Here is a 27,831-nt window from a genome sequence, read left to right on the forward strand (position 1 = left end):
TAGTCAGTAAGCCACTGCTTGCGGTCATCAGCTACCTTTAGCCCGGACAACTCTCGCCAGTCTGCACAGCGCGACTCAAACCAGAGCAAATCTGACATATTGTTCTCCATATCTCCGGATTCCTAACGCAAGCTCTGAACCTTTTTTCACCTGGATCATCACAGCTAGCTAGCTGCTATCCGAGTGGCCACTCCTGGCTAACATGTCTGTCCTGAAGCAAGAACCAATTAGCCTTGAGCTAGCCTTGCTAGGCCCATCTGCTCGGCCCATTTCCCGGCTAGCCGAAGAGGTCCATCCGCCAGTCCTTGGGCTACAATACCTATTTTGCCAATTGGCCTGGACCCCCACCGACCCATCACGACTGGACTAACGACGTAATTCGCCCAAGGGGGTTTCTCAACTGGCTCCTTCGTTGCGACGTCCCCTGAATGCCCATCGGCTATCCTGCTAGCCACGGCCCGCTAGCTGTCTAGAGCACATCAGACTGTTAGCTTAAGAGGCCCATTGGACAAATTCTTTGGCCACTATACCTATTTTGCCAATTGGCTTGGTTTTTCAGACGGAGCCCTGCGTATCCGTCTGCCGACGTGAAAGCACGAGGGGGCCACAACAGAATTTCTTCCGTTGCAACGTTCCTCTAAGGCCCTAATGCTAGCTTGCTAGCCCCGGCCCGCTAGCTGCCTGAAGCATTTCACTGGACTCCTATGATCACTCTCCCTAACGTCAATATGCCTTGTCCATTGCTGTTTTGGTTAGTAAGTATTGCCTTATTTCACTGTAGAGCCTCTAGCCCTGCTCAATACGCCTTAGTTAACACTTTAGTTCCCCCTCCCACACATGCGGTGACATCACCTGGTATAAATTATATTTCTAGAGACAATATCTCTTTCATCGTCACTATGCACAGGTTTACCCCCACTGTATTCATATCCTACCATACCTTTGTCTGTACATTATGCCTCGAATCTATTCTACCATGCCCAGAAATCTGCTCCTTTTACTCTCTGTTCTGAATGTACTAGACGACCAGTTCTTTTAGATTTTGGCCGTACCCTTATCCTACTCCTCCTCTGTTCCTCTGGTGATGTGGAGGTTAATCCAGGCCCTGCAGTGCCCAGCTCCACTCCCATTCCACCGGCGCTCTCATTTGTTGACTTCTGTAACCGTAAGAGCCTTGGTTTCATGCATGTTAACATTGGAAGCCTCCTCCCTAAGTGTGTTTTATTCACTGCCCTAGCACACTCTGCCAACCCGGAAGTCCTAGCCGTGTCTGAATCCTGGCTTAGGAAGACCATCAAACACCCTGAAAATTCCATCCATAACTATAACATTTTCCGATAAGATAGAACTGCCAAAGGGGGCGGAGTTGCAATCTACTGAAGAGATAGCCTGAAGAGTTCTGTCTTACTATCCAGGTCTGTGCCCAAACAATTTGAGCTTCTACTTTTAAAAATCCACCTCTCCAGAAACAAGTCTATTACCGATGCCGCATGCTATAGACCACCTTCTGCCCCCAGCTGTGCCCTGGACACCATTTGCGAATTGATTTCCCCCCATCTATCTTTAGAGCTCGTGCTGTTAGGTGACCTAAACTGGGACATGCTTAACACCCCGGCCATCCTACAATCTAAGCTTGATGCTCTCAATCTCACACAAATTATCAAAGAACCCACCAGGTACAACCCCAAATCCATAAACACGGGCACCCTCATAGATATCATCCTAACCAACCTACCCTCCAAATAGACCTCTGCTGTCTTCAACCAGGATCTCAGCGATCACTGCCTCACTGCCTGCGTGCGTAATGGGTCTGCGGTCAAGCGATCACCCCTTATCACTGTCAAACGCTCCCTAAAACACTTCAGCGAGCAGGCCTTTCTAGTCAACCTGGCCCGGGTATCCTGGAAGGATATTGACCTCATTCCATCAGTAAAGTATGCCTGGTTATTCTATAAAAGAGCTTTCCTCTCCATCTTAAATAAGCATGCCCCCTTTCAACAAATTTAGAACCAGGAACAGATATGGCCCTTGGTTCACTCCAGACCTGACTGCCCTTGACCAGCACAAAAACAATCTGTGGCGTACTGCATTAGCATTGAATAGCCCAAACTATACAAACTATACCAAACTGACTTGCCAAAACTATAGTTTGTTAACAAGAAATTTGTGGAGTGTTTTTAAAACAAGTTTTAATGACTCCAACCTAAGTGTATGTAAACTTATGACTTCAACTGTATGTAGGACCTTATTTTGATCACCCTGTTGCTGGAGACCTTTCCTGCTAAAATGTGTATTTGTGGTTTAAAAAGGCTTCTGATGTTCGTATTTCCACTTTGACATTTTAGACTTGATTTTCCCTTATGAAAAATGTATCCATCAAATACATTTGGGTTTCAGTTTGTGGTGGCACTGTGGTAACACTCAACCCACACACAATATCATAAAAAATATCCCCATGCTTCTGAAATTCTGTTCTACCAGACATCTCTAAGAAGAATTCGGGGAATTTTATCCCGGGAATATGCCATGTTGGGAAGGTTTGGTGATACTACCTGTTAAATACTACCACTAAACCTTTGCACTGGGTATAATCCATTCACTTCCATTGATTCTACACCACCAATCTCCTACAGGACTTCAGCTAAAGAAACATTAAGAGCAGGTTAGAAGGCATAAGCAGGCTATGATGGGAAGTGTTGGTGAGGGGACCAAGGTGCTGTCAGAAGAAACAGGTCTCCAGTCTTGGCTGTAAAGCTCAGTTGACCTCAGTGAGAGGAGCTAGTAATCCATCAGTTTACATATAGTACCATGTAAAAAGCTGAGGGAAATCAAATCCATGGGGGAAATGCACAAACAAATTCCAAAATGTTGATGTAACGGTCTGGTTCTGGTTAGGTTCAGCTCTATGGTTTTTACGAGTGGACCTCCATTTTGTGGTGCACAGCCAAGTTAGCCACAAGGAAGATTCTACGCACTGATTGTTCATTTTATTGTTAACTTTGACAAAACATTACGTTGTATTTATGAAATGTCAGATACCATAAAATCTACTGCTACCAAGAGATGGTGACAGGTTTACAAAACCACTCTCCCAAGAAATTCTGAATTATTTATCTCTTACATTATGATTTCCTGTTAAATAATTTGATTGTTTGAAAACAAGCTAAACATGTACAAGTATAAGTTGTAAAGCAAATGTGCAAACACAAACATCCTATTATTCTGAAGGTAGTTTTACCAATGACCTCAGACAACTCTAACCTGGCCTTGGCATATTCTCAACATTGCAGCTGTTGTGTCATGTTGATGCATTGATCACTTCAGCGTGTTCATCTGGGCTGGAATTCCTACAGCATTTCCAGACACGCTTAAAGTGACAATCAGCAGTTGAAACAATAACAAAGCATTCTCCCCTTCCGTTTCAGTAAAAAACTGAGGGATGGAGCTGGAGAAATGTGACCACTCTCAAATTCATATACAGAGCTATTGATGCGAGGACTGACCATCCCTGGTATTGAAATTATAGTTTTTGACGCTACATGGTGCTTCTTTACATTGGCTTTGTTTACAAACATTGTAATAAACAAGCTTATATTTTGGGTTCTGATGGGGTATAATGGTTGAACTAAGCTCATGATTCTTCAAGAATCAATGGCTACATGTAATTGATGTGGTAACTGCAGATTGCCTCTTTAAGAGCACTACAGTGAACTAGCTCTGCTGAAATGAAGCATGTTTCCAACCATCAGAAAAGACCTGAACTGCCTCACATCCATGCGGGAATTACCTCCCATGCATACGCGAAGACAATATGGTTCCCCCTTATCTACGAGCTTTAACTGTAACTTCACAGTAGATATTTTGGCATCAGCAGAACCTCATGAACATAACCGTACTTTTCTAAGTTAGGAAGACAGAGAATTGACTGCATGGTTCATGGTGCAACCTTTTGTTACTGTGGTCCGTGATTGTAAAATCCCTCCACTGAAAACTGCACCAGAGTCGTTACTGAGAACGTACATTTTAAAGGGATAAAGTAGTCTCAGATACGTGTAATGGCAGGTTAGGGTCCTGTTTTTGTTATGGTCAATATGGTCAGCAGGTGATAGGATGTGTAACACGGACCTCTATTGTTTAAACAAGGAAGTGCAATGAAGCAGGCTGAGAAGCACTGGTCATTGTAATTCATTGTTAGGACTGTGTGTGGCAGTAGTGCACTGCAAATAGAGGCTAAGAAGATAGGAAGAGTGAAAAGGGGGGATGTGTAACACTTTATATTCAGTTGTTGTGTCCTCAAACCAACATAGACCAATTGAAGTGACCAAATATATATATTAATAAATATGACAGGAATAGTTCCATATATTTCCTAAAATATTTCACAATGGCAGCATAACATTGATGATGTTGCATTCCACATCCCATCTTTCCTTTTAAATGTTCAGAGAATATAACCGTCACCTTACCTTCCAATGATATGTAATGAATGGTTGAACTTTTTTTTAAACATAGAACTCTGTCCGTCAGTGTACAGTGACAACTTCATTGTACTCCAAAGCAACTTTTAAGAGAAGCGTAAAAAAACAATCAATTGAACCACACCTCGTATATTTGAATGCACTAATTGTAAGTCGCTCTGGGTAAGAGTGGGTGCTAATTGTCTAAAATGTAATTTTCAGGATTGTACAGTTAATATATCATTCATGGATTATTCAGGGTTTTGTTAAATATGTACCTGTCCGTTTATCTTGTAAATACTAACAGGTGGTACATAGTCTGTCCTAAAATCTCAAAACACTGCAATAATGAAGCTTCTATTCTCCTTACGGCTTCTATTCTCCTTACAACTATATCTGACAGATGCTTCAAAAGGTGTTTGCTGGTGTATTCCTGATCACAGCAAAGCAGATGAAGAATAATACAAGCATCCAGGGTCCTGTTGTGCATTTAAGACCTCTCTTTCCTTCGCATATTTCAAACAGCGCACTCCGCCTATTGAGAATCAACTGTTTCATCAACCATCAAGTTCAAATGTTTTGATTTCTGTGAATTACTTTTTTTTCTCTGACAGGAGATCAAGCAGACATAACAGTACTTTAACTGAAACAATCAAATAAATTATCTAAAGACCAAAGGTTTCCCATCAAATTAATGTATTTAACAGAATAGATATCAAACAGCAGCATTTAGATTGAAGAACAAACACTGTCAAGAAGACAAACATGAAAAGAGTTGAAAAAAACATACCTTAAATGTCATTTTAACTCTACTGATGAAATCATTGCACAAAAAAGAGCTACCCTAGTTGGAAATAGAATGACAAAAAAGCAAGGATTAACATACTCTGGGGAGGTTTCTCTGACACAGATTAAGCCTAGTCCAGGACTAAAAATCATTCTCAATGGAGAATTTCCATTGAAAGTGCAGGCTTAATCTGGGTCCAGAAAGCCAACCCACTATGATTCATTTGGTTACTTAGCACTGAATAAATTGTGTGGTGTTGATAGGAAAAGTGTGTGTGTGTGTGTGTGTGTGTGTATTGTGAAGACAATATTATACCATTTATTCCAAGTAATGAAGGCATACATGTATGTTTGGATTTCCATTAGACATTCTAGAAGTGGTTTAAATAGTTCCATTTTGCTTTATCGAAAGGGTGTAAGTACAAACCAAAAAACAACTCTCAAAAGTACTTTCACAGACCTTGATAAAATAAAAAGTGTAGTTTGCATGTAAATACTGTAGCTTTTTTTGGCATACATTTCCATAAAACACCACTGAGGAACGAGGCATTTCAATGTATACATCACTGAGAGCAAAATCTCCCTATCCAATCAATCTATCATGGGGTGTGTTTTTCTCTCCTTGTCTCCTTTACTTTATAACTACAGATAGGGAAAGATCCTACTATATTGCCTTGTCTCTTTCCAGACATTTCATATCAGTGCTTAAGAAGGAAAGGAGACAAGGGAAGGAAGGAAATTCAGACTTTTGAGACACAGGCCTTACCTCCATCTCCTCTCCAGCCAACAATATCCTCATCTTCACCCATCACAATCCCAGAGTCAGAAATCATGGACAAAGCATTTAAAGGTCAAATACAGACATATTTATCTCAATGTCAAATCATTTTTGGGTAACAATTAAGTACCTTATTGTGATCATTTTATTTGGAAACTGTAAAAAATAAACACAAATAGGTTCTTAGCAAAGAGCAACTTCTAAACCAAGAATGTTGATAGGACTGTCTGGGAGTCGTCCGAGTGGGGAGGGGAAACTATCTGCCAGAGGTCTGGAACTCTCTTATTGGTCCATTATGATGTCACAAGGCAGGCCAAACTCCTTCCCACCGAAACAGCTATTACACTAAAAGGGCACAATCATCATTTTGACAATTTCACAGTATTAATCAAACCTCATGGTGTGGAAACATATATAAAACACAGGAAAACACGTTTTTGATTGCACTGGGGCTTTAACGAAAGCAGCGAGAAATAACATTACATTGAGAACCAAGATAACGTACGATCATGCCCTCTGGTGGTCTCTGACAATCCTAATCCAAACAATCATAAATAAATGTAAGACAAACAAACAAGCCAAACAAATCGATTCAGAAATGAACATATAAATTAAGCAGAAAGAGTCCTGTTTTTGTCCAGGCCTCTCTGTGGGTGTTAAAACAATCATCCTTCTTATGATAATCGGGAACATGCACTCCTGTTCTTCCCATCTGGACACAATAACCTCTAGAGCACACAGCTCTCAGTGCAGTCCGTGGTGCTGTCATCGGCCGAACGCCTCTTCAGTTCCCGGCCCTCTGTTTGGTGTAGGTCCGCCTGGCTCCCCTGTCCCCTGTGCCGAGGCTCCTGAGGCAGGGTGTCTGCGGAGATGTGGCCCAGGCTTCGTTCAGCCTCCACCTGCAGGTAGGCCCGGACGCGGTGGTGTTGCGCCACGCTGCCGCTGAAGTCGATGACACGGCACTCGTACGTGCCCTCGTCCGACCGCTTGATGTTGGAGAGACGAAGCTTGTGGGAGATGTTGCTCCCGGCCACTTTTACCACCTGTGGCAGAAGATAATGTATTTGTAAATCTTAAGCATATTAATCCTATTCCTCGGTATCAATAGTATGTACATTGACAATGAGTTAATCATGTTTAGCTTACAGTCAATTTAGTTTCCAGTGCAGTACTGTACACTGATGTGTCTACTCACACTTATTTTGGCGGCATCTTTAGACATCTCCATGGGAACCACCTATAAGGAATTGATGGAAAGAAGTCAGGCACATGGCTGAAATAACAATAGCAAGTGACATACAGTATCAGTATAGATAAGAATCAAATATCACTTGAAATATGTCGACCCTTTCAAATATGTTACACGTCAGATCATCAACAAATGAAAATGTGTTACAGTCCACCACCTAAAAATGGTATGTAGTACTGTGTACATATTCACACATCTGCAATTCATAATCTTTAGTACTGTGATTAAATAAACAATTTCCTATCCACACTGGGAAGTCTAATATTTGGTTATTATGTCACTGGGTAGCCTAATATCTTTGTTGTTATGTCACTGGGTAGCCTAATATCTTGGTTGTTATGTCACTGGGTAGCCTAATATCTTGGTTGTTATGTCACTGGGTAGCTTAATATCTTGGTTGTTATGTCACTGGGTAGCCTAATATCTTGGTTGTTATGTCACTGGGTAGTCTAATATCTTGGTTGTTATGTCACTGGGTAGTCTTATATCTTGGTTGTTTTTATGTCACTGGGTAGCCTAATATCTTAGTTGATATGTCACTGGGTAGTCTTATATCGTGGTTGTTTTTATGTCACTGGGTAGTCTTATATCTTGGTTGTTTTTATGTCACTGGGTAGTCTTATATCTTGGTTGTTTTTATGTCACTGGGTAGCCTAATATCTTGGTTGTTTTTATGTCACTGGGTAGTCTTATATCGTGGTTGTTTTTATGTCACTGGGTAGTCTTATATCTTGGTTGTTTTTATGTCACTGGGTAGTCTTGTATCTTGGTTGTTTTTATGTCACTGGGTAGCCTAATATCTTGGCTGTTTTTATGTCACTGGGTAGTCTTGTATCTTGGTTTCTGTTGTGTCTGATAGCTAGCTATTTCGGGGCATCAAGTGAATAAAATATCTGTGAAAGTTGGGGAGGGGAAGGAATTATTTTGGGGCATAGGTATGCATTATGCATCGAACAGAGATGTGGAAAATCTATTTCTTCCTTTGTGCCAATTATAGTGTCTAGTACCACAGCAGGAGCTCTAAGTTTCCCTAAGTTAGAGAAGTCAACCTGCTCCCACAGTGCTAGAAAAATGCTAATCAGCAATTATCTATTCTTTCCTGTGCCAAGGGCTGCAGCTAATGTTTTCCTCTGCCTGCTGTATTGTAGGCTAATGTGGATTCAGTCAATTCAGTTCTGTCCACAGTCATGTACATTATCTCTTTGTATGGTAATAGTGCATTAACAAAGTCTATGTGGGCTTAATGAATGTTTTTTGCATGATGATGATAATCAGATACAGGGCTCCTCTTTTAAGAAACAAGCACAGAAGTCAAGTGAATAATGCATTGACCTGTAAGGGAGGAGATTATAAACATGCCGACAAACATATCTGAAATTAGGATTTAGGGCTTCATTTGTACCCTTTCAACAGACAAACCAGGGTTGACAGTTACTAATCTCTTAGTGGCTAGGTCTACATTGTTTCATTGTGCTCATCAAGTCCTGAGCACACACAAGTACTGCTACTCTATGTCGAGCAGAATCACAGACAGTTACTCAGATTCAATAACTCATAGATGTCACCCCCGGGCCAATAAAACTCTCCCTTAAATAAAATTCTCCCTGCGACCATGACATTTCTCTCAGCGGCTCACCTGATTGGTGGTCCAGGTGGGTTTCTCTGGCCAGTCTCTGTGGTTCTTCATGTACCACCACTGGATCTCCAGGGAGTAGGAGGGGCCCGCCCCCCGAAACGAACAGGCCATCTCCACGTCCTGACCGCTCTGCGTCGTGATGTCATGAGGAACCTCCGTGAAGACAGCTGAGTGAAGAGAGAGGGAATGAAAAGAGAGAGAAGAGTATTTATGCACCTGAAAAGTGACTCAAAAACGTGACCGACCAATCAAGCAATCAATGAAACAAATGACTCTAACATCTGTACAATCTGTAACTTTCCTTCCCAGTGAAGAAAAGCCACCCCCAAAGTTTACAAACAGGTGATGGCGTACCACTGGAAATAACAGTTATAGATCAAAGTTTACAAACAGGTGATGGCGTACCACTGGAAATAACGGTTATAGATCAAAGGTTAAAATTCTAAATCTTTCTCCTGAGACGGCCTCTGAATGTTAAACGTTGCCAAACATTTTGCTACAGAAAATGAAAAAGACTGTTTCTTATTGGACAAGTCCGGGTAGTCCCTTCATATTTCAGTCCCTTTTCTTCCATTTGGTGCCTAATGAATAGGACCCAGCTCTGTTGACTCAGACAACGTCATGTGTGGGCTTTTTTTGTTTTCCGTTCCTAATCCTTCAGGGGGCCAAAGTAGCCTGGGACATTTCTCAAATGAAAACATCACTCCCCCATATCCCTTATCTATCCTCACACATCTAGCTATTAGGCTAAATCCTCTTGCCAGTTCTGTTTGAAACACATTGCTAATTCAAGAGACTAATCCTCCTTTATAACTTCGCCACCACAGAGACTTCCTCCACCGAGAGCTTCAGTCTTATAGACAAGTCTATAAAAGATAAAGTAGTCAATGGTATTCTGTTTAAGCGATGTGCTGTTGTTTAAGATGCACCATCTGCCGACTATTACGAGGATAAAACTTCAGCAAGAAACAACAGGCGGATGAAGATAATTAAGTTGAAGGGCACTTTGGGGATTTTAGGGAGGATTTTTTTTGCATGTGGTTGGGAGATGTGTCTTCAAGAAAGGGAGATATGTTTTGTGTGTCTTAGTTAATTTGTATAGACATTGGAAATGTATCAGACAAATGTTACTTTACTGGATAATCAAATTATATTATAATTTTATAATATATTTATAATATATTTTATATTATTATGAATCATGCTTCTTATGGATGTTGTCCTTCAGGTAATGAGAAGCATGAGTACAAAATGTATCATAATACATAACTACTTCCATAGATTGTGAGAGGTAAAAAGTTTTTACCCCCAAGCCATAAGACTCCTGAACCGGTAATCAAATGGCTACCCGGACTATTTGCATTGTGTGCCCCCCCCCCATCCCTCTTTTACGCTGCTGCTACTCTCTGTTCATCATATATGCATAGTCATTTTAACTATACATTCATGTACATACTACCTCAATTGGCCCGACCAACAACTGCCCCCGCACATTGGCTAACCGGGCTATCTGCATTGTGTCCCACCCCCCACCCCCTCTTTTATGCTACTGCTACTCTCTGTTCATCATATATGCATAGTCACTTTAACCATATCTACATGTACATACAACCTCAATCAGCCTGACTAACCGGTGTCTGTATGTAGCCTCACTACTTGTATAGCCTCGCTACTTCTATAGCATCGCTCTGTCTTTTTACTGTTGTTTTTATTTCTTTACTTACCTATTGTTCACCTAATACCTTTTTTGCACTGTTGGTTAGAGCCTGTAAGTAAGCATTTCACTGTAAGGTCTACTACACCTGTTGTATTCGGCGCACGTGACAAATAAACCTTGATTTGAGATGTGTCTTATCTAAAAGATATAGCATGATCGAAGTGTTACATGTCACAATCCTTCTCCTTGAAAGCCTATTGTTTTCCTACTGTCTTACGGCTGGCTACCCCTTGTGTTAGAACATGTAAGGAAACATTATACCTGTCATATAGCATCCTTCCACACAGTATCACTGTATCAGGCCTATCAATTCAAGGTATTTTCCAGGGGTCTCCAAATCTCATCCAGGGTGTGCAGGCTTTTACTCCAGCCCAGCATAACACACCGGTTTCAAATAATCAATTAATCATGATCTTCGATGTGGACCATGATTAGGTGAATTAATTGAGTTAGTGTTGGGCTGAAACAAAAGCTTGCACACCAAGTAGCTCTCCAGGGCTGGACTTAAGAGTTCCCTGGTCTATGCAATGCCATGCAGGGCAACCGGTTAATTTTGTACCACATCCATCATGTTGATCTATTATCATACCGTACTAATGAAAGTGGTTAACGATGTGTGGTGAAACTATATGCATGTTCAGTACATTCAGTTCCTCATCTACAAAGTGTAGAAGTTGAGCCTGAGGTCATGTGGTGGTAATCTCATCACACCCCATTGAGTCTCACATTTTAGACTGTAAATGTCTCTATTTTTCTCTCTCTCTCTCTTTCGCCATATTGATTTTATATGACTATGTACTTACAGTGGTGAAGTATTGTGGAAGTGAGTGCTTTGTCCTGTATAAGTGGGTCTCTCCTATTTGTTCACCTTATACTCTTGCACAAATGTTGTTTTTCAGTAAAGAGACCTTGCAGAGTAGCTCTAAGCAAATAACATTTTGCAAAGGACACAAAAGGAAGACAAAATTAAAAGGTATGTAAGCTGAAACGTACATAACCACTGCTGTACTTCAAAAGCCAAATGTTTTAATCCTGAGAGGAAAGCATGTGTTCTGAATTCCATGTCCATCTGGGACCATAAAACAGACAAGTGTGAGGACGCCACAGCAGCAGCCAATGTGTGGTGTTCAAATTAGGCCTACATTCCATGAGACTTTTGAAAAAAAAACATGTAGTGATTGACATTAACCTGTTTATCCACTTGTCCATCAGACAAGGAGGTGACTGAAAATGTTGTGTTTGATGCAAGAAACCACTTTACAAAATAAAGTTAATTAGTATTCCCATACAATTATTACAGAGAAACAGGCTAATTATGCTACCCTCTGCCTATTGGCTACTTAGCTTATTCAAGCCTGTCACAAAATACAACACTGACCCTTTAAGACAGAAAAGAAGCTCTTTACCTGACTTATTTTTCAAAGATGGCTGAAAAAGAACACGTTTTGTGCTCTTGTAGGAAGCAACCACTCCCCCATTGTTGACTAGAAATTAGCTATAACTGGGCTAATAACTCACTTACTAGCAAAGAATATGAACAAATGTGCAAACATGGCTACATGCAGCTCTCACTTTGATTTCAAAACAAGACCACTCATGCTATAAACATTGTCCAGTTCATAGTGAATGGCACAGATCCATATATGGCAATGGTCTATTTGCATATAGGGATACTGCAGCTCTGATTGGTTATGGTGCACCGGTCTCTGTAGATTATGGGCCTGTCATGCCTGTCAATGCAATAGAATCTTACTCCAATGCATACAAGAAAATCTCTTGCATAGTTCGTTTTTGTTTTGGTATGTTGCATTGAAAGTTGATTCAATCACAATTCCCACAGTAGAGGGAAACATTTATAGTGTTAACTAAAGAGGAAAACTAGAAAGTTTAATCTCGTGCTTCTCTGTGCAGGCTGATATTTCATCTGCGCACGCGCACAGCTTGGAGGGGACATTGCTCCACATATCTCTATTGGGGTACCACAGGGTTCAATTCTCTGGCCGACTCTTTTCTCTGTATATATCAATGATGTTTCTCTTGCTGCGGGCGATTCCCTGATCCACCTCTACGCAGACGACACCATTCTGTATACTTCTGGCCCTTCCTTGGACACTGTGCTATCTAACCTCCAAACGAGCTTCAATGCCATACAACACTCCTTCTGTGGCCTCCAACTGCTCTTAAACGCTAGTAAAACCAAATGCATTATTTTCAACCGTTCGCTGCCTGCACCCGCACGCCCGACTAGCATCACCACCCTGGATGGTTCCGACCTAGAATATGTGGACATCTTTAAGTACCTAGGTGTCTGGCTAGACTGTAAACTCTCCTTCCAGACTCATATCAAGCATCTCCAATCCAAAATCAAATCTAGAGTCAGCTTTCTATTTTGCAACAAAGCCTCCTTCACTCACGCCGCCAAACTTACCCTAGTAAAACTGACTATCCTACCGATCCTCGACTTCGGCGATGTCATCTACAAAATAGCTTCCAATACTCTACTCAGCAAACTGGATGCAGTTTATCACAATGCCATCCGTTTGTTACTAAAGCACCTTATACCACCCACCACTGTGACCTGTATGCTCTAGTCGGCTGGCCCTCGCTACATATTCGTCGCCAGACCCACTGGCTCCAGGTCATCTACAAGTCCATGCTAGGTAAAGCTCCGCCTTATCTCAGTACACTGGTCACGATGGCAACACCCACCCGTAGCACGCGCTCCAGCAGGTGTATCTCACTGATCATCCCTAAAGCCAACACCTAATTTGGCAGCCTTTCCTTCCAGTTCTCTGCTGCCTGTGACTGGAACGAATTGCAAAAATAGCTGAAGTTGGAGACTTTTATTTCCCTCACCAACTTTAAACATCTGCTATCTGAGCAGCTAACCGATCGCTGCAGCTGTACATAGTCCATCTGTAAATAGTCCACCCAATTTACCTACCTCATCCCCATACTGTTTTTATTTATTTACTTTTCTGCTCTTTTGCACACCAGTATCTCTACCTGCACATGCCCATCTGACCATTTATCACTCCAGTGTTAATCTGCTAAATTGTAATTATTTGCCTACCTCCTCATGCCTTTTGCACACAATGTATATAGACTTTTTTATACTGTGTTATTGACTTGTTTATTGTTTACTCCATGTGTAACTCTGTGTTGTCTGTTCACACTGCTATGCTTTATCTTGGCCAGGTCGCATTTGTAAATGAGAACTTGTTCTCAACTAGCCTACCTGGTTAAATTTAGGTGAAAAAAATAATAAAATAATCCTCAGACCCTATTGGAGGAGAAGGTCAGAGGGGCGGGACCTCTGGCTTTCTCATCCGATGGCATTTGAGAAGGAGATGAGGAGAGAGGGCTCGAGGAGTATGCAACTGAGATCTTGGCCTTGACCTCAAACCAAACCCTCATCCTCATATGAAAGAGAAGTGAAGTTTGAAATGTGAAATTCTGTTAGCCTGCTGCTGTTAGCTAAGTTAGCTAATTGGTGATAATTAAGTTTGCTAATTGGTGTTAGCCAAGTTGTTTGCTAATTGGCATTATCAAAGTTTGCTAATTGACGCTAGTCATTCAAAAGAATTGCATTACCCATGCAATTATATCACTACAGATGCTAGTATTATGAAGCTGTAATGATGGTTATTTTTTGGTGCATATAATTTCTGTTCCGTAATTAAGACAATTAGGACATGCTTGTTTGCCAGCTGTATTTTATACAGGCATAATCAACATGACACTGAATCAAGGTTGAGACAAGCAGTTTCTTAACTTGATGTTAAAATATCTAGTGTTACGATATAAAAATGTCAATTTGTTCGCCATTTAGAAAGAATTTTAGCAGCAATCAGGTCTTCAGAAAGGGATTGATCTATGGACACACCAATATAAGTTACAATTCGTTTAGATTCAATCTCCTTGCCTGCACAGTTTATCTTCATCTTGTGAGCCCTAAGCAATCTACGTTTTGTTCCAAACAAAATCGATTCAGTTTTTCCTAAGTGTAGCAACAATTTGTTGTCAGAACCAATCTTTAACAAAACACAATTCCTTACTCAGGGTCTCCTCTATGTAAACTGTATCCTTCCCTGATATGCCTTTGCATTTGCATTTTAAAGTCTGATGTTACTGAATAGAGTATTTTTGTGTAGCCATTACATAACCTGATCAAATTTCGGACACACATTCCACCCCACGTGCACTTATTAAGGTGCACTTATTTTATCATGTCCGTTAACTGAGAGTATGTACCATGTCATAAACAGCAACAATCGGGGGAAGAGTTGCAGGGGAGTGGAGAGAATTTGAATGAGCCAACTGGAAGCTATGGATGATTAGAAGGCCATAGTAAGTGAGTGGTCAGGTTCGGAGTTTCAGACAGGTAGATCTTGACATGCATTACAACAAAAATATATAGGCCTTAATCCCCAAATGAATGGGAGAGCTTGGCACCATCTAATAACATGGCAATAAGAATGAAAGTTTGGCTCCAGTATGGTCCACTATAGTTAACTTATAGGTGTATAAACATTAGACAAACTCAGATTTTGGGGTGCACTTCTCCTTTAAAATGACAAACTGTATATTTAAAGGTGATTAGAGGGGTGGTGAATCAGGACAGCTGTATTTCTCATCCTCATCAATAATAATCTTTCTGAGAGCCTCTGCTGATCAAAAACACTAGAATCTTTAGGCTGCGGAGAGAGAGAGAGAGAGAAAGGCCCAAATGTGTAATTGATATTCCATCAGGCCTGTGGATCTGTGACACAGCTGGGAGGGAGGGAGTTAAAGAAAGAAGGAAAGAGAAAGGGGGGTGTGACTGACTGACTGAGCTCCCACGAGTCGTGCCCTGGATGCTCCGCTGCTCACAGCCAGGCAGTGGCCTCATTTGTGAGGAGAGAGAGAGGGAAAGGGACAGAGGGCGAGGAGAGTGGGAAAGATGAGATACACCCAACAACACTTATTGAGGGCATTGTACACAACGACTGTATAAAACTGTGTGAAAAAGGCTCACACATGAATAAGGGGTGCCTACACACAGTGGACATACTCCAAAGGGTGTATAACACAGTGACACTATCATTCTCGTCTTCTGAATCATGAGCAGTGTGCAGGCAGGTACCTTCCTTTTGAAAAGTTGTTTAGCAGGACATCCAAATTCATGTGTAGCCTAAACCCAAGATGGGAACAGTGATTGTGGCAGTTTACTGACAAGAGCGTTTGTTACACAATACAGACTTTGTTACACAATACAGCATATCCATTTCACTAACTGGCTGTAAGCTAAACATTAACATGAATAAACAGGAGAAGGATGGTGGTTGATCGAAAGAGAAGATTAACAATAATCATCATAGCAAAGACAAACACAGTGTATAACATATTTTTAAACAACAAACTACATCTTGGGTTCGTGATCATTTTCATATGAGCAGAGAAAGAAAAGCAATGAATGTAGTTTTGATCAGATTTCAGAAATCGGATAGAATTAAATGCATAGAAATATAATGAATTGAAAGGACGTACCATTGATTTGAATTGGGACACCCGTTCTATTGACATATTTCTATGCATTTCATCCTATCCGATTACCGAAACCCGATCAGATCACTTTTGAAAAACTGGACCCTGACGGTATAGCCTAACAGATAAAACCCTAAAGCAAGGTCATCTCAAGGACAGCGCTATACATGGAGCCCTGTGTGAGGCTTAGATGTGGGATTCCGCACCACAGTAGGATGGTCTTATAAGATCCTGTACTTTCAATTCCCACAGCCCAAAAGAGACGTACTAAAAAGACTCATTCTGCAGACTCAAGCTTTTTCACTCTCTCTCCCCTCCCTCCCTCTCTCTCGCTTCCTATCTTTCACTCTCTCATTCTGTGTATCCTTTTCTTGTTCCTGATCATTTCTCTCCCTCTCCCTCTTTCTCTCTCTCTCTTCCTCTCTCCCTACCCTAAAGTTTCAAAACTCACACGCGTTACTGTCTTCCTCTCAAAAAGACCCTCATCGTTCTCTCTCTTGGTTCCCCTCACTGTCACCACCTATAAATCCATGATAATTGAGAATTTCAATAAGCATTTTTCTACAGCTGGCCATTTCCACCTGGCTACAAGCCCCCTCCCAGATCTCCTTTACCCCTATATGGTTACTAGGGGGATCATTCAGCAAATACCTGATAACATTATTTTGCATGACCTACATTCTCTCATGACCTACAGTCTTCGTAAGCCAAGTTAACAAACAGATCACCGACCATTTCGAGTCCCACCGTACCTTCTGCGCTATGCAAACTGGTCTCCGAACTGGTCATGGCTGAACCTCAGCCACGCTCAAGGTCCTAAACGATATCATAACCGCCATCGATAAAAGACAATACTGTGCAGCCGTATTCATCGACCTGGCCAAGGCATTCGACTCTGTCAATCACCGCATTCTTATAGGCAGACTCAACAGCCTTGGTTTCTCAAATGACTGCCTCGCCTGGTTCACCAACTACTTCTTAGACAGAGTTCAGTGTGTCAAATCAGAGGGCCTCTGGCATGCTCTATGGGGGTGCTACATGGTTAAATTCTCGGGCCGACTCTTTTCTCTGTATTCATCAATGATGTCGCTCTTGCTGCTGGTGATTCTCTGATCCACCTCTACGCAGACGACACCATTTTGTATACTTCTGGCCCTTCTTTGGACACTGTGTTAACCAACCTCCAGACAAGCTTCAATGCCATACAACTCTCCTTCCGTGGCATCCAACTGCTCTTAAATGCAAGTAAAACTAAATGCATGCTCTTCAACCGATCGCCGCCCGCACCTCCAGCATCACTACTCTGGACAGTTCTGACTTAGAATATGTGGACAAATACAAATACCTAGGTGTCTGGTTAGACTGTAAACTCTCCTTCCAGGCTCACATTAAACATCTCCAATCCTAAATTAAATCTAGAATAGGCTACCTATTTCACAACAAAGCATCCTTCACTCATGCTGCCAAACATACCCTCATAAAACTGTCTATCCTACCGATTCTTGACTTTGGCGATGTCATTGGCGATGTCATTTACGAAATTGGATGCAGTCTATTGCAGTGCCATCCGTTTTGTCACCAAAGCCCCATGTACTACCCACCACTGCGACCTGTATGCTCTCGTTGGCTGGCCCTTGCTTCATAGAGAGAGAGGTTGATATTATACATATTCTATATATATATTATATATATTATTATATATATATATATATATATATATTATATATAATATATATATATATATAATATATATAATATATATATATATATATATTATATATTGCATATATATATATATATAATATATAATATATATATATATATATATTATATATAATATATAATATATATATATATATATATATATATTATATATAATATATATATATAATATATAATATATATATATATATATATATATATAATATATTATATATAATATATATATATATAATATATAATATATATATATATATATTATATATATATATTATATATTATATATATATATATATATAATATATAATATATAATATATATATATATATATAATATATATATAATATATATATATATATAATATATTATATATATATATATATATATATATATATATATATATATATATATATATATATATATATAACATAACATCAACAACTTCTCTACATATATATATCAACCTCTCTCTCTATATATTTCTCAACCTCTCTCTCTCTCTCATATATATATATATATATATATATATATATATATATATATATATATATATATATATATATATATATATATATATATATATATATATATATTAACCTCTCTATATATATATTAACCACTCTCTATATATATGAACCTCTCTCTATATATATTAACCTCTCTCTATGTACACTGCTCAAAAAAAAAAGAACACTAAAATAACACATCCTAGATCTGAATGAATGAAATATTCTTATTCAAAACTTTTTCCTTTACATAGTTGAATGTGCTGACAACAAAATCACACAAAAATTATCAATGGAAATCAAATGCATCAACCCATGCAGGTCTGGATTTGGAGTCACACTCAAAATTAAAGTGGAAAACCACACTACAGGCTGATCCAACTTCGATGTAATGTCTTTAAAACAAGTCAAAATGAGGCTCAGTAGTGTGTGTGGCCTCCACGTGCCTGTATGACCTCCCTACAACGCCTGGGCATGCTCCTGATGAGGTGGCGGATTGTCTCCTGAGGGATCTCCTCCCAGACCTGGACTAAAGCATCCGCCAACTCCTGGACAGTCTGTGGTGCATTGTGGCGTTGGTGGATGGTGTCCCAGATGTGGTCCCAGATGTGCTCAATTGGATTCAGTTCTGGGGAACGGGCGGGCCAGTCCATAGCATCAATGCCTTCCTCTTGCAGGAACTGCTGACACACTCCAGCCACATGAGGTCTAGCATTGTCTTGCATTAGGAGGAACCCAGGGGCAACCGCACCAGCATATGGTCTCACAAGGTGTCTGAGGATCTCATCTCGGTACCTAATGGCAGTCAGGCTACCTCTGGCGAGCACATTGGGGGCTGTTCGGCCCCCAAAGAAATGCCACCCCACACTATGACTGACCTACCGCCAAACCGGTCATGCTGGAGGATGTTGCAGGCAGCAGAACGTTCTCCACGGCGTCTCCAAACTCTGTCACGTCTGTCACATGTGCTCAGTGTGAACCTGCTTTCATCTGTGAAGAGCACAGGGCGCCAGTGGCGAATTTATCAATCTTGGTGTTCTCTGGCAAATGCCAAACGTCCTGCACGGTGTTGGGCTGTAAGCACAACACCCACCTGTAGACGTCGGGCCCTCATACCACCCTCATGGAGTCTGTTTCTGACCGTTTGAGCAGACACATGCACATTTGTGGCCTGCTAGAGGTAATTTTGCAGGGCTCTGGCAGTGCTCCTCCTGCTCCTCCTTGCACAAAGGCGGAAGAACCGGTCCTGCTGCTGGGTTGTTGCCCTCCTACGGCCTCCTCCATGTCTCCTGATGTACTGGCCTGTCTCCTGGTAGCGCCTCCATGCTCTGGACACTACGCTGACAGACACAGCAAACCTTCTTGCCACAGCTCGCATTGATGTGCCATCCTGGATGAGCTGCACTACCTGAGCCACGTGTGTGGGTTGTAGACTCCGTCTCATGCTACCACTAGAGTGAAAGCACCGCCAGCATTCAAAAGTGACCAAAACATCAGCCAGTAAGCATAGGTCACCACCTGCAGAACCACTCCTCTATTGGGGGTGTCTTGCTAATTGCCTATAATTTCCACCTGTTGTCTATTCCATTTGCACAACAGCATGTGAAATTTATTGTCAATCAGTGTTGCTTCCTAAGTTGATTTCACAGAAGTGTGATTGACTTGGAGTTACATTGTGTTGTTTAGTGTTCCCTTTATTTTTTTGAGCAGTGTATATGTGTGTGTGTTAATCTCTCTCTCTGAGTGTACAGCCCCTTGTTCTGCTCTCCTGTTTTGGCATACAGTGATGCTCTCACACTACCAGTGGCACACTAGAGCTGGGTTTCCCAAACTCCGTCCTGCCTCTCCCCACTGGGTGCACGTTTAGGTTTCCGCCCCTGCACTACACAGCTGTATATGTGTGTATGTGTGGGACTGCAATGTGTGTGTGTTAGGAGGGTTTGTTGGTGTGTGTGTTTGGAGGGTTTGTTGGTGTGTGTGTTAGGAGGGTTTGTTGGTGTGTGTGTGTGTTTGTGTTTCTACGCGTCTGCGTTTGTGTTTGTGTAGGTGTGTGCCTGCGCAGAGTGGGAAGGACGTCTCTAGGTAGGAATGCCATCCATGATGTCCTTTGATACTGTGAGAGAGGATGGATGTATGCAGCCATGGCCTTGCCAATTTACACCCACTCCACTCACAACCTCCTCCTCTTCCCACCGACCCCTATGACTCTGTACTCGCTAATCCCACAACATGCTCCCTCTCCACAACACCCCCAGCCCCACAAACAATCCTGGATTCAGGAAGCTTGCAGATAGATTCATCCAAGCACAGAGAATTATAGCCATTTCAAAGATCAAAGATGAAAACAAGAACCGTATCCTCTGTGCAGAGAAAGGAAGGGAGACAGGGACAGAGTACATCTGAGAAAAAAATTACACGGAAGAGTGATTCTCTACGCAATGACTACATGCAAGAAAAACAGTGTATTCCTTTGCAAAAACAACAACACGGTTAAGTTCTTAATTAGAGTCGTTGTTTTTCTTAATCATACAGTGGTTGAGAGTGTTGTCAGGTGGTGTTGTTTTAAATCAGCGAATTAGCTGTTTCTCAGTGTTGTTTGTGCTTGTTTATGCCTGTTTTAGAAACGCGAAAATACCTGGGTTTCATATCAATATAATTCAAAATGTAAATACAGAGTAAGAAAGAAAGAAAGACTATAGATCTATAGTATCAAGATAGAAAGACAGACACACACAGAGACACATGGTGATGATAGACAGGCAGACAGACACAGAGACACATGGTGATGATAGACAGGCAGACAGACACAGAGACACATGGTGATGATAGAAAGACAGAGACACACACAGAGACACATGGTGATGATAGACAGGCAGACAGACACACAGAGACACATGGCGATGATAGACAGGCAGACAGACACAGAAACACACAGCGATGATAGACAGGCAGACAGACACATGGTGATGATAGACAGGCAGAAAGACACATGGTGATGATAGACAGGCAGACAGACACATGGTGATGATAGACAGGCAGACAGACACATGGTGATGATAGACAGGCAGACAGACACATGGTGATGATAGACAGGCAGACAGACACAGAGACACATGGTGGTGATAGATAGGCAGACAGACACAGAGACACATGGTGATGATAGATAGGCAGACAGACACAGAGACACATGGTGATGATAGATAGGCAGACAGACACAGAGACACATGGTGATGATAGATAGGCAGACAGCCACAGAGACACATGGTGATGATAGACAGGCAGACAGACACAGAGACACATGGTGATGATAGACAGGCAGACAGACACAGAGACACATGGTGATGATAGACAGGCAGACAGACACATGGTGATGATAGATAGGCAGACAGACACAGAGACACATGGTGATGATAGACAGGCAGACAGACACAGAGACACATGGTGATGATAGATAGGCAGAAAGACACAGAGACACATGGTGATGATAGACAGGCAGACAGACACAGAAACACATGGTGATGATAGATAGGCAGACAGACACAGAAACACACAGTGATGATAGATAGGCAGACAGACACAGAAACACATGGCGATGATAGATAGGCAGACAGACACAGAAACACATGGTGATAATAGACAGGCAGACAGACACAGAAACACATGGTGATGATAGACAGGCAGACAGACACAGAAACACATGGTGATGATAGATAGGCAGGCAGACAGACACAGAAACACATGGTGATGATAGATAGGCAGGCAGACAGACACAGAAACACATGGTGATGATAGATAGGCAGACAGACACAGAAACACATGGCGATGATAGATAGGCAGACAGACACAGAAACACATGGTGATAATAGACAGGCAGGCAGACACAGAAACACATGGTGATGATAGATAGGCAGACAGACACAGAAACACATGGCGATGATAGATAGGCAGACAGACACAGAAACACATGGTGATAATAGACAGGCAGACAGACACAGAAACACATGGTGATGATAGACAGGCAGACAGACACAGAAACACATGGTGATGATAGATAGGCAGACAGACACAGAAACACATGGTGATGATAGATAGGCAGACAGACACAGAAACACATGGTGATGATAGATAGGCAGACAGACACAGAAACACATGGTGATGATAGATAGGCAGACAGACACAGAAACACATGGTGATGATAGATAGGCAGACAGACACAGAAACACATGGTGATGATAGATAGGCAGACAGACACAGAAACACATGGCGATGATAGATAGGCAGACAGACACAGAAACACACAGCGATGATAGACAGGCAGACAGACACAGAAACACATGGCGATGATAGACAGACAGACAGACACAGAAACACATGGTGATAATAGACAGGCAGACAGACACAGAAACACATGGTGATGATAGACAGGCAGACAGACACAGAAACGCACAGCGATGATAGACAGGCAGAAAGACACAGAAAAACATGGCGATGATAGACAGGCAGACAGACACAGAAACACATGGTGATGATAGACAGGCAGACAAACACAGAAACACACAGCGATGATAGACAGACAGACAGACAGACAGACACAGAGACACATGGTGATAATAGACATGCAGACAGACACAGAAACACATGGCGATGATAGACAGGCAGACAGACACAGAAACACATGGTGATGATAGACAGGCAGACAAACACAGAAACACACAGCGATGATAGACAGACAGACAGACAGACAGACACAGAGACACATGGTGATGATAGACAGGCAGACAAACACAGAAACACACAGCGATGATAGACAGACAGACAGACAGACTCAGAGACACATGGTGATGATAGACAGGCAGACAGACACAGAAACACATGGTGATGATAGACAGACAGACAGACACAGAAACACACAGCGATGATAGACAGGCAGAAAGACACAGAAAAACACAGCGATGATAGACAGGCAGAAAGACACAGAAAAACACAGCGATGATAGACAGACAGACACAGAGACACATGGTGATGATAGACAGGCAGACAGACATAGAAACACACAGCGATGATAGACAGGCAGACAGACACAGAAACACACAGCGATGATAGACAGGCAGACAGACACAGAAACACACAGCGATGACAGACAGGCAGACAGACACAGAAACACATGGTGATGATAGACAGGCAGACAGACACAGAAACACACAGCGATGATAGACAGGCAGACAGACACAGAAACACACAGCGATGATAGACAGGCAGACAGACACAGAAACACATGGTGATGATAGACAGGCAGACACACACAGAAACACACAGTGATGATAGACAGACAGACACAGAGACACATGGTGATGATAGACAGGCAGACACAGAGACAATTGGTGATGATAGACAGGCAGACAGACACAGAAACACACAGCGATGACAGACAGGCAGACAGACACAGAAACACACAGCGATGACAGACAGGCAGACAGACACAGAAACACATGGTGATGATAGACAGGCAGACACACACAGAAACACACAGTGATGATAGACAGACAGACACAGAGACACATGGTGATGATAGACAGGCAGACACAGAGACAATTGGTGATGATAGACAGGCAGACAGACACAGAAACACACAGCGATGATAGACAGACAGACACAGAGACACATGGTGATGACAGACAGGCAGACAGACACAGAGACACATGGTGATGATAGACAGACAGACAGACAGACACAGAAACACACAGCAATGATAGACAGGCAGACAGACATAGAAACACACAGCGATGATAGAAAGACAGACACAGATATGTCACAGTGGCTGGGAACAGACCTGGCTCAAAGTAGTATTTGCTTTATTTTATTAATTTTTTATTTAACCTTGAACTAGGCAAGTCAGTTCTTATTTACAATGATGGCCTCAGTTATATGTGCGCTTGGGTGGGCAGGGTTTGTACAGTTGGGACTATTCCATTGGTGTAATTGCACCAGGGAAGCTAAATCAAGGGCACCTAAAGTGTTTGGAAGGCAATAAATACTATGTTGACCCAGGTCTGGTTGTGAAACCTAGCCTAAATACTAACAGAAAATGTAGCTTGATGTACACTGTCAGTCATAGTTGGCTAGGGGTTAGTTTCATTCTATACCATTATGTTCAGTCGTGGCCAGAAGTTTTGAGAATTACACAAATATTAATTTCCACAAATTTGCTGCTTTAGTGTCTTTAGATATTTTCATCAGATGTTACTATGGAATACTGAAGTATAATTACAAGCATTTCATAAGTGTCAAAGGTTTTTATTGACAATTACATGAAGTTGATGCAGTCAATATTTGCAGTGTTGACCCTTCTTTTTCAAGACCTCTGCAATCCGCCCTGGCATGCTGTCAATTAACTTCTGGGCCACATCCTGACTGATGGCAGCCTATTCTTGCTTAATGAATGCTTGGAATTTGTGGGGTTTTGTTTGTCCACCCACCTCTTGAGGATTGACCACAAGTTCTCAATGGGATTAAGGTCTGGGGAGTTTCCTGGCCATTTAACCAAAATATCGATGTTTTGTTCCCTAAGCCACTTAGTTATCACTTTTGCCTTATGGAAAGGTGCTCCATCATGCTGGAAAAGGCATTGTTCGTCACCAAACTGTTCCAGGATGATTGAGAGAAGTTGCTCTCGGAGGATGTGTTGGTACCATTCTTTATTCATGGCTGTGTTCTTAGGCAAAATTGTGAGTGAGCCCACTCCCTTGGCTGAGAAGCAACCCCACACATGAATGGTCTCAGGATGCTTTACTGTTGTCATGACACAGGACTGATGGTAGCGCTCACCTTGTCTTCTCCGGACACGCTTTTTTCCAGATGCCCCAAACAATCGGAAAGGGGATTCATCAGGGAAAATGACTTTACCCCAGTCCTCAGCAGTCCAATCCAAATCAAATCAAAGTTTACTTACAGGCTCTAACCAATAAAAAAGGTATGTGCGAAAAAAAAGGTGTGTGTGTGTGTGTGTGTGTGTGTGTGTGTGTAGGTAAGTAAAGAAATAAACAACAGTAAAAAGACATTTGAAAATAAGAGTAGCAAGGCTATATAGACACTGGTTAGTCAGGCTGATTGAGGTAGTATGTACATGTAGATATGTTTAAAGTGACTATGCATGTTTAAAGTGACTATATATGGTGAACAGAGAGTAGCAGTAGCATAAAAGAGGGGTTGGCGGGTGGTGGGTGGCAGGACACAATGCAGATAGATAGCCCGGTTAGCCAATGTGCGGGAGCACTGGTTGGTCAGGCCAATTGAGGTAGTATGTACATGAATGTATAGTTAAAATGACTATGCATATATGATTAACAGAGTAGCAGCAGTGTAAAATGAGGGGTAGTCCGGGTAACCATTTGGTTACCTGTTTATGAGTCTTATGGCTTGGGGGTAAAAACTGTTGAGAAGCCTTTTTGTCCTAGACTTGGCACTCCGGTACCACTTGCCATGCGGTAGTAGAGAGAACAGTCTATGACTGGGGTCTTTGACAATTTTTAGGGCCTTCTTCTGACACCGCCTGGTGTAGAGGTCCTGGATGGCAGAATATTAGTCTGTCCCTGATGTTTTTCCTGGAGAGAAGTGGCTTCTTTGCTGCCCTTCTTGACACCAGGCCATCCTCCAAAAGTCTTTGCCTCACTGTACGTGCAGATGCACTCACACCTGCCTGCTGCCATTCCTGAGCAATCTCTGTACTGGTGGTGCCCCGATCCCGCAGCTGAATCAACTTTAGGAGACGGTCCTGGCGCTTGCTAGACTTTCTTGGGCGCCCTGAAGCCTTCTTCACAACAATTTAACCGCTCTCCTTGAAGTTCTTGATGATCCGATAAATGGTTGATTTAGGTGCAATCTTACTGGCAGCAATATCCTTGCATGTGAAGCCATTTTTGTGCAAAGCAATGATGACGGCACATGTTTGCTTGCAGGTAACCATGGTTGACAGAGGAAGAACATTGATTCCAAGCACCACCTTCCTTTTGAAGCTTCCAGTCTGTTATTCAAACTCAATCAGCATGAGAGTGATCTCCAGCCTTGTCCTCGCCAACACTCACACCTGTGTTAACGAGTGAATCACTGACATAATGTCAGCTGCTCCTTTTGTTGCAGGGCTGAAATGCAGTGGAAATGTTTTGGGGGGGATTTAGTTCATTTGCATGGCAAAGAGGGACTTTGCAAATAATTGCAATTCATCTGATCACTCTTCATAACATTCTGGAGTATGTGCAAATTGCCATCATACAAACTGAGGCAGCAGACTTTGTGAAAATTAATATTTGTGTAATTCTCAAAACTTTTGGCCAACAACCTGGTCCTTGTTTATTTACTATTGTGCAGGAAACCAGAGGAGGTTATTAGTGAGTTCAATATATTGGCCACTAAGGCTGACTGAGAAGGCTAACGCTAACCATGAGGCCAGATACTATAGGTGCTCTGGTGTTAGATTAAATAGCATTAGCCTGCCACAATCCACTCATTCCTACTAATGGCTAACTGAGATAAGTGGTAGAGGCTATTAGTGAGTTCAATTTCCTGGCTACTAAGGCAGACTGAGATAAGTGGTAGAGGCTATTACTGAGTTTATAATACTGGCCACGAAGGCTGACTGAGAAAAGTGGTAGGGGTTATTAGTGAGTTCAATTTCCTGGCTACTAAGGCAGACTGAGATAAGTGGTAGAGGCTATTAGTGAGTTCAATTTCCTGGCTACTAAGGCAGACTGAGATAAGTGGTAGAGGCTATTAGTGAGTTCAATTTCCTGGCTACTAAGGCAGACTGAGATAAGTGGTAGGGCTATTAGTGAGTTTATAATACTGGCCACGAAGGCTGACTGAGAAAAGTGGTAGGGGTTATTAGTGCTGTCTTCAACTGATCAGAGATCAGATACTGGCCACTAAGGCTGACTGAGATGAGTGGAGGTTATTAGTGCTTTCTTCAACTGATCAGAGATCAGATATTTGCCAGAGAGGCTAACGCTAACCATGAGGCCAGATACTATAGGTGCTCTGGTGTTAGATTAATTAGCATTAGCCTGCCACAATCCACTCATTCCTACTAATGGGAGCTAGGTGGCTTTAACTAACACTGCTACTGTGTGGGGTCAGAGCAGAGGAAGTTAGGAAGGAGTTACATGTGCTTTAAAGCCTGTTTTGAAATAAGCTCTTCTGGTCATTATTGGTTTTGTCGTGATCAATATGGTTATTGTATTTCATAGCAATGTAAAACACCATGTAGGTGGGTCCAATCTAAAACATAAGCAGGGTTGGGCCTGGTTAGTACTTGGATGGGATGACCACATGTTATTATAGTTTGATTATGGTGTAAGGCTCTTGATTGTAGCTAATATCTAACCTAATATTTTTCAATCAAAATAGCACTGCCTACACACCCACACATAAATACATACAGTGCATTCAGAAAGTATTCAGACCC

General features: G+C 41.8%; 1 protein-coding gene across 1 annotated transcript in view; it reads right to left on the minus strand.

Moving 5' to 3' along the window:
- Positions 1-5,136: 5,136 nt before the first annotated feature.
- The window catches only part of LOC110528489 (V-set and transmembrane domain-containing protein 2-like protein), a 38,105-nt gene continuing 15,410 nt past the window's right edge, over positions 5,137-27,831 (minus strand). The window contains exons 2-4 of the mRNA XM_021610591.3: positions 8,907-9,073; positions 7,217-7,258; positions 5,137-7,064 (exon numbers count right to left, since the gene is read on the minus strand). Of these exons, the coding sequence (XP_021466266.2) occupies positions 6,750-7,064; positions 7,217-7,258; positions 8,907-9,073 (524 nt within the window). The 3' untranslated portion in view covers positions 5,137-6,749. The remainder of the gene's footprint in view (positions 7,065-7,216; positions 7,259-8,906; positions 9,074-27,831) is intronic.

The sequence above is a fragment of the Oncorhynchus mykiss genome, chromosome 7, assembly GCF_057628025.1.
Source record: "Oncorhynchus mykiss isolate SJ-2025 chromosome 7, ASM5762802v1, whole genome shotgun sequence".
NCBI classification, from domain to species: Eukaryota; Metazoa; Chordata; class Actinopteri; order Salmoniformes; family Salmonidae; genus Oncorhynchus; species Oncorhynchus mykiss.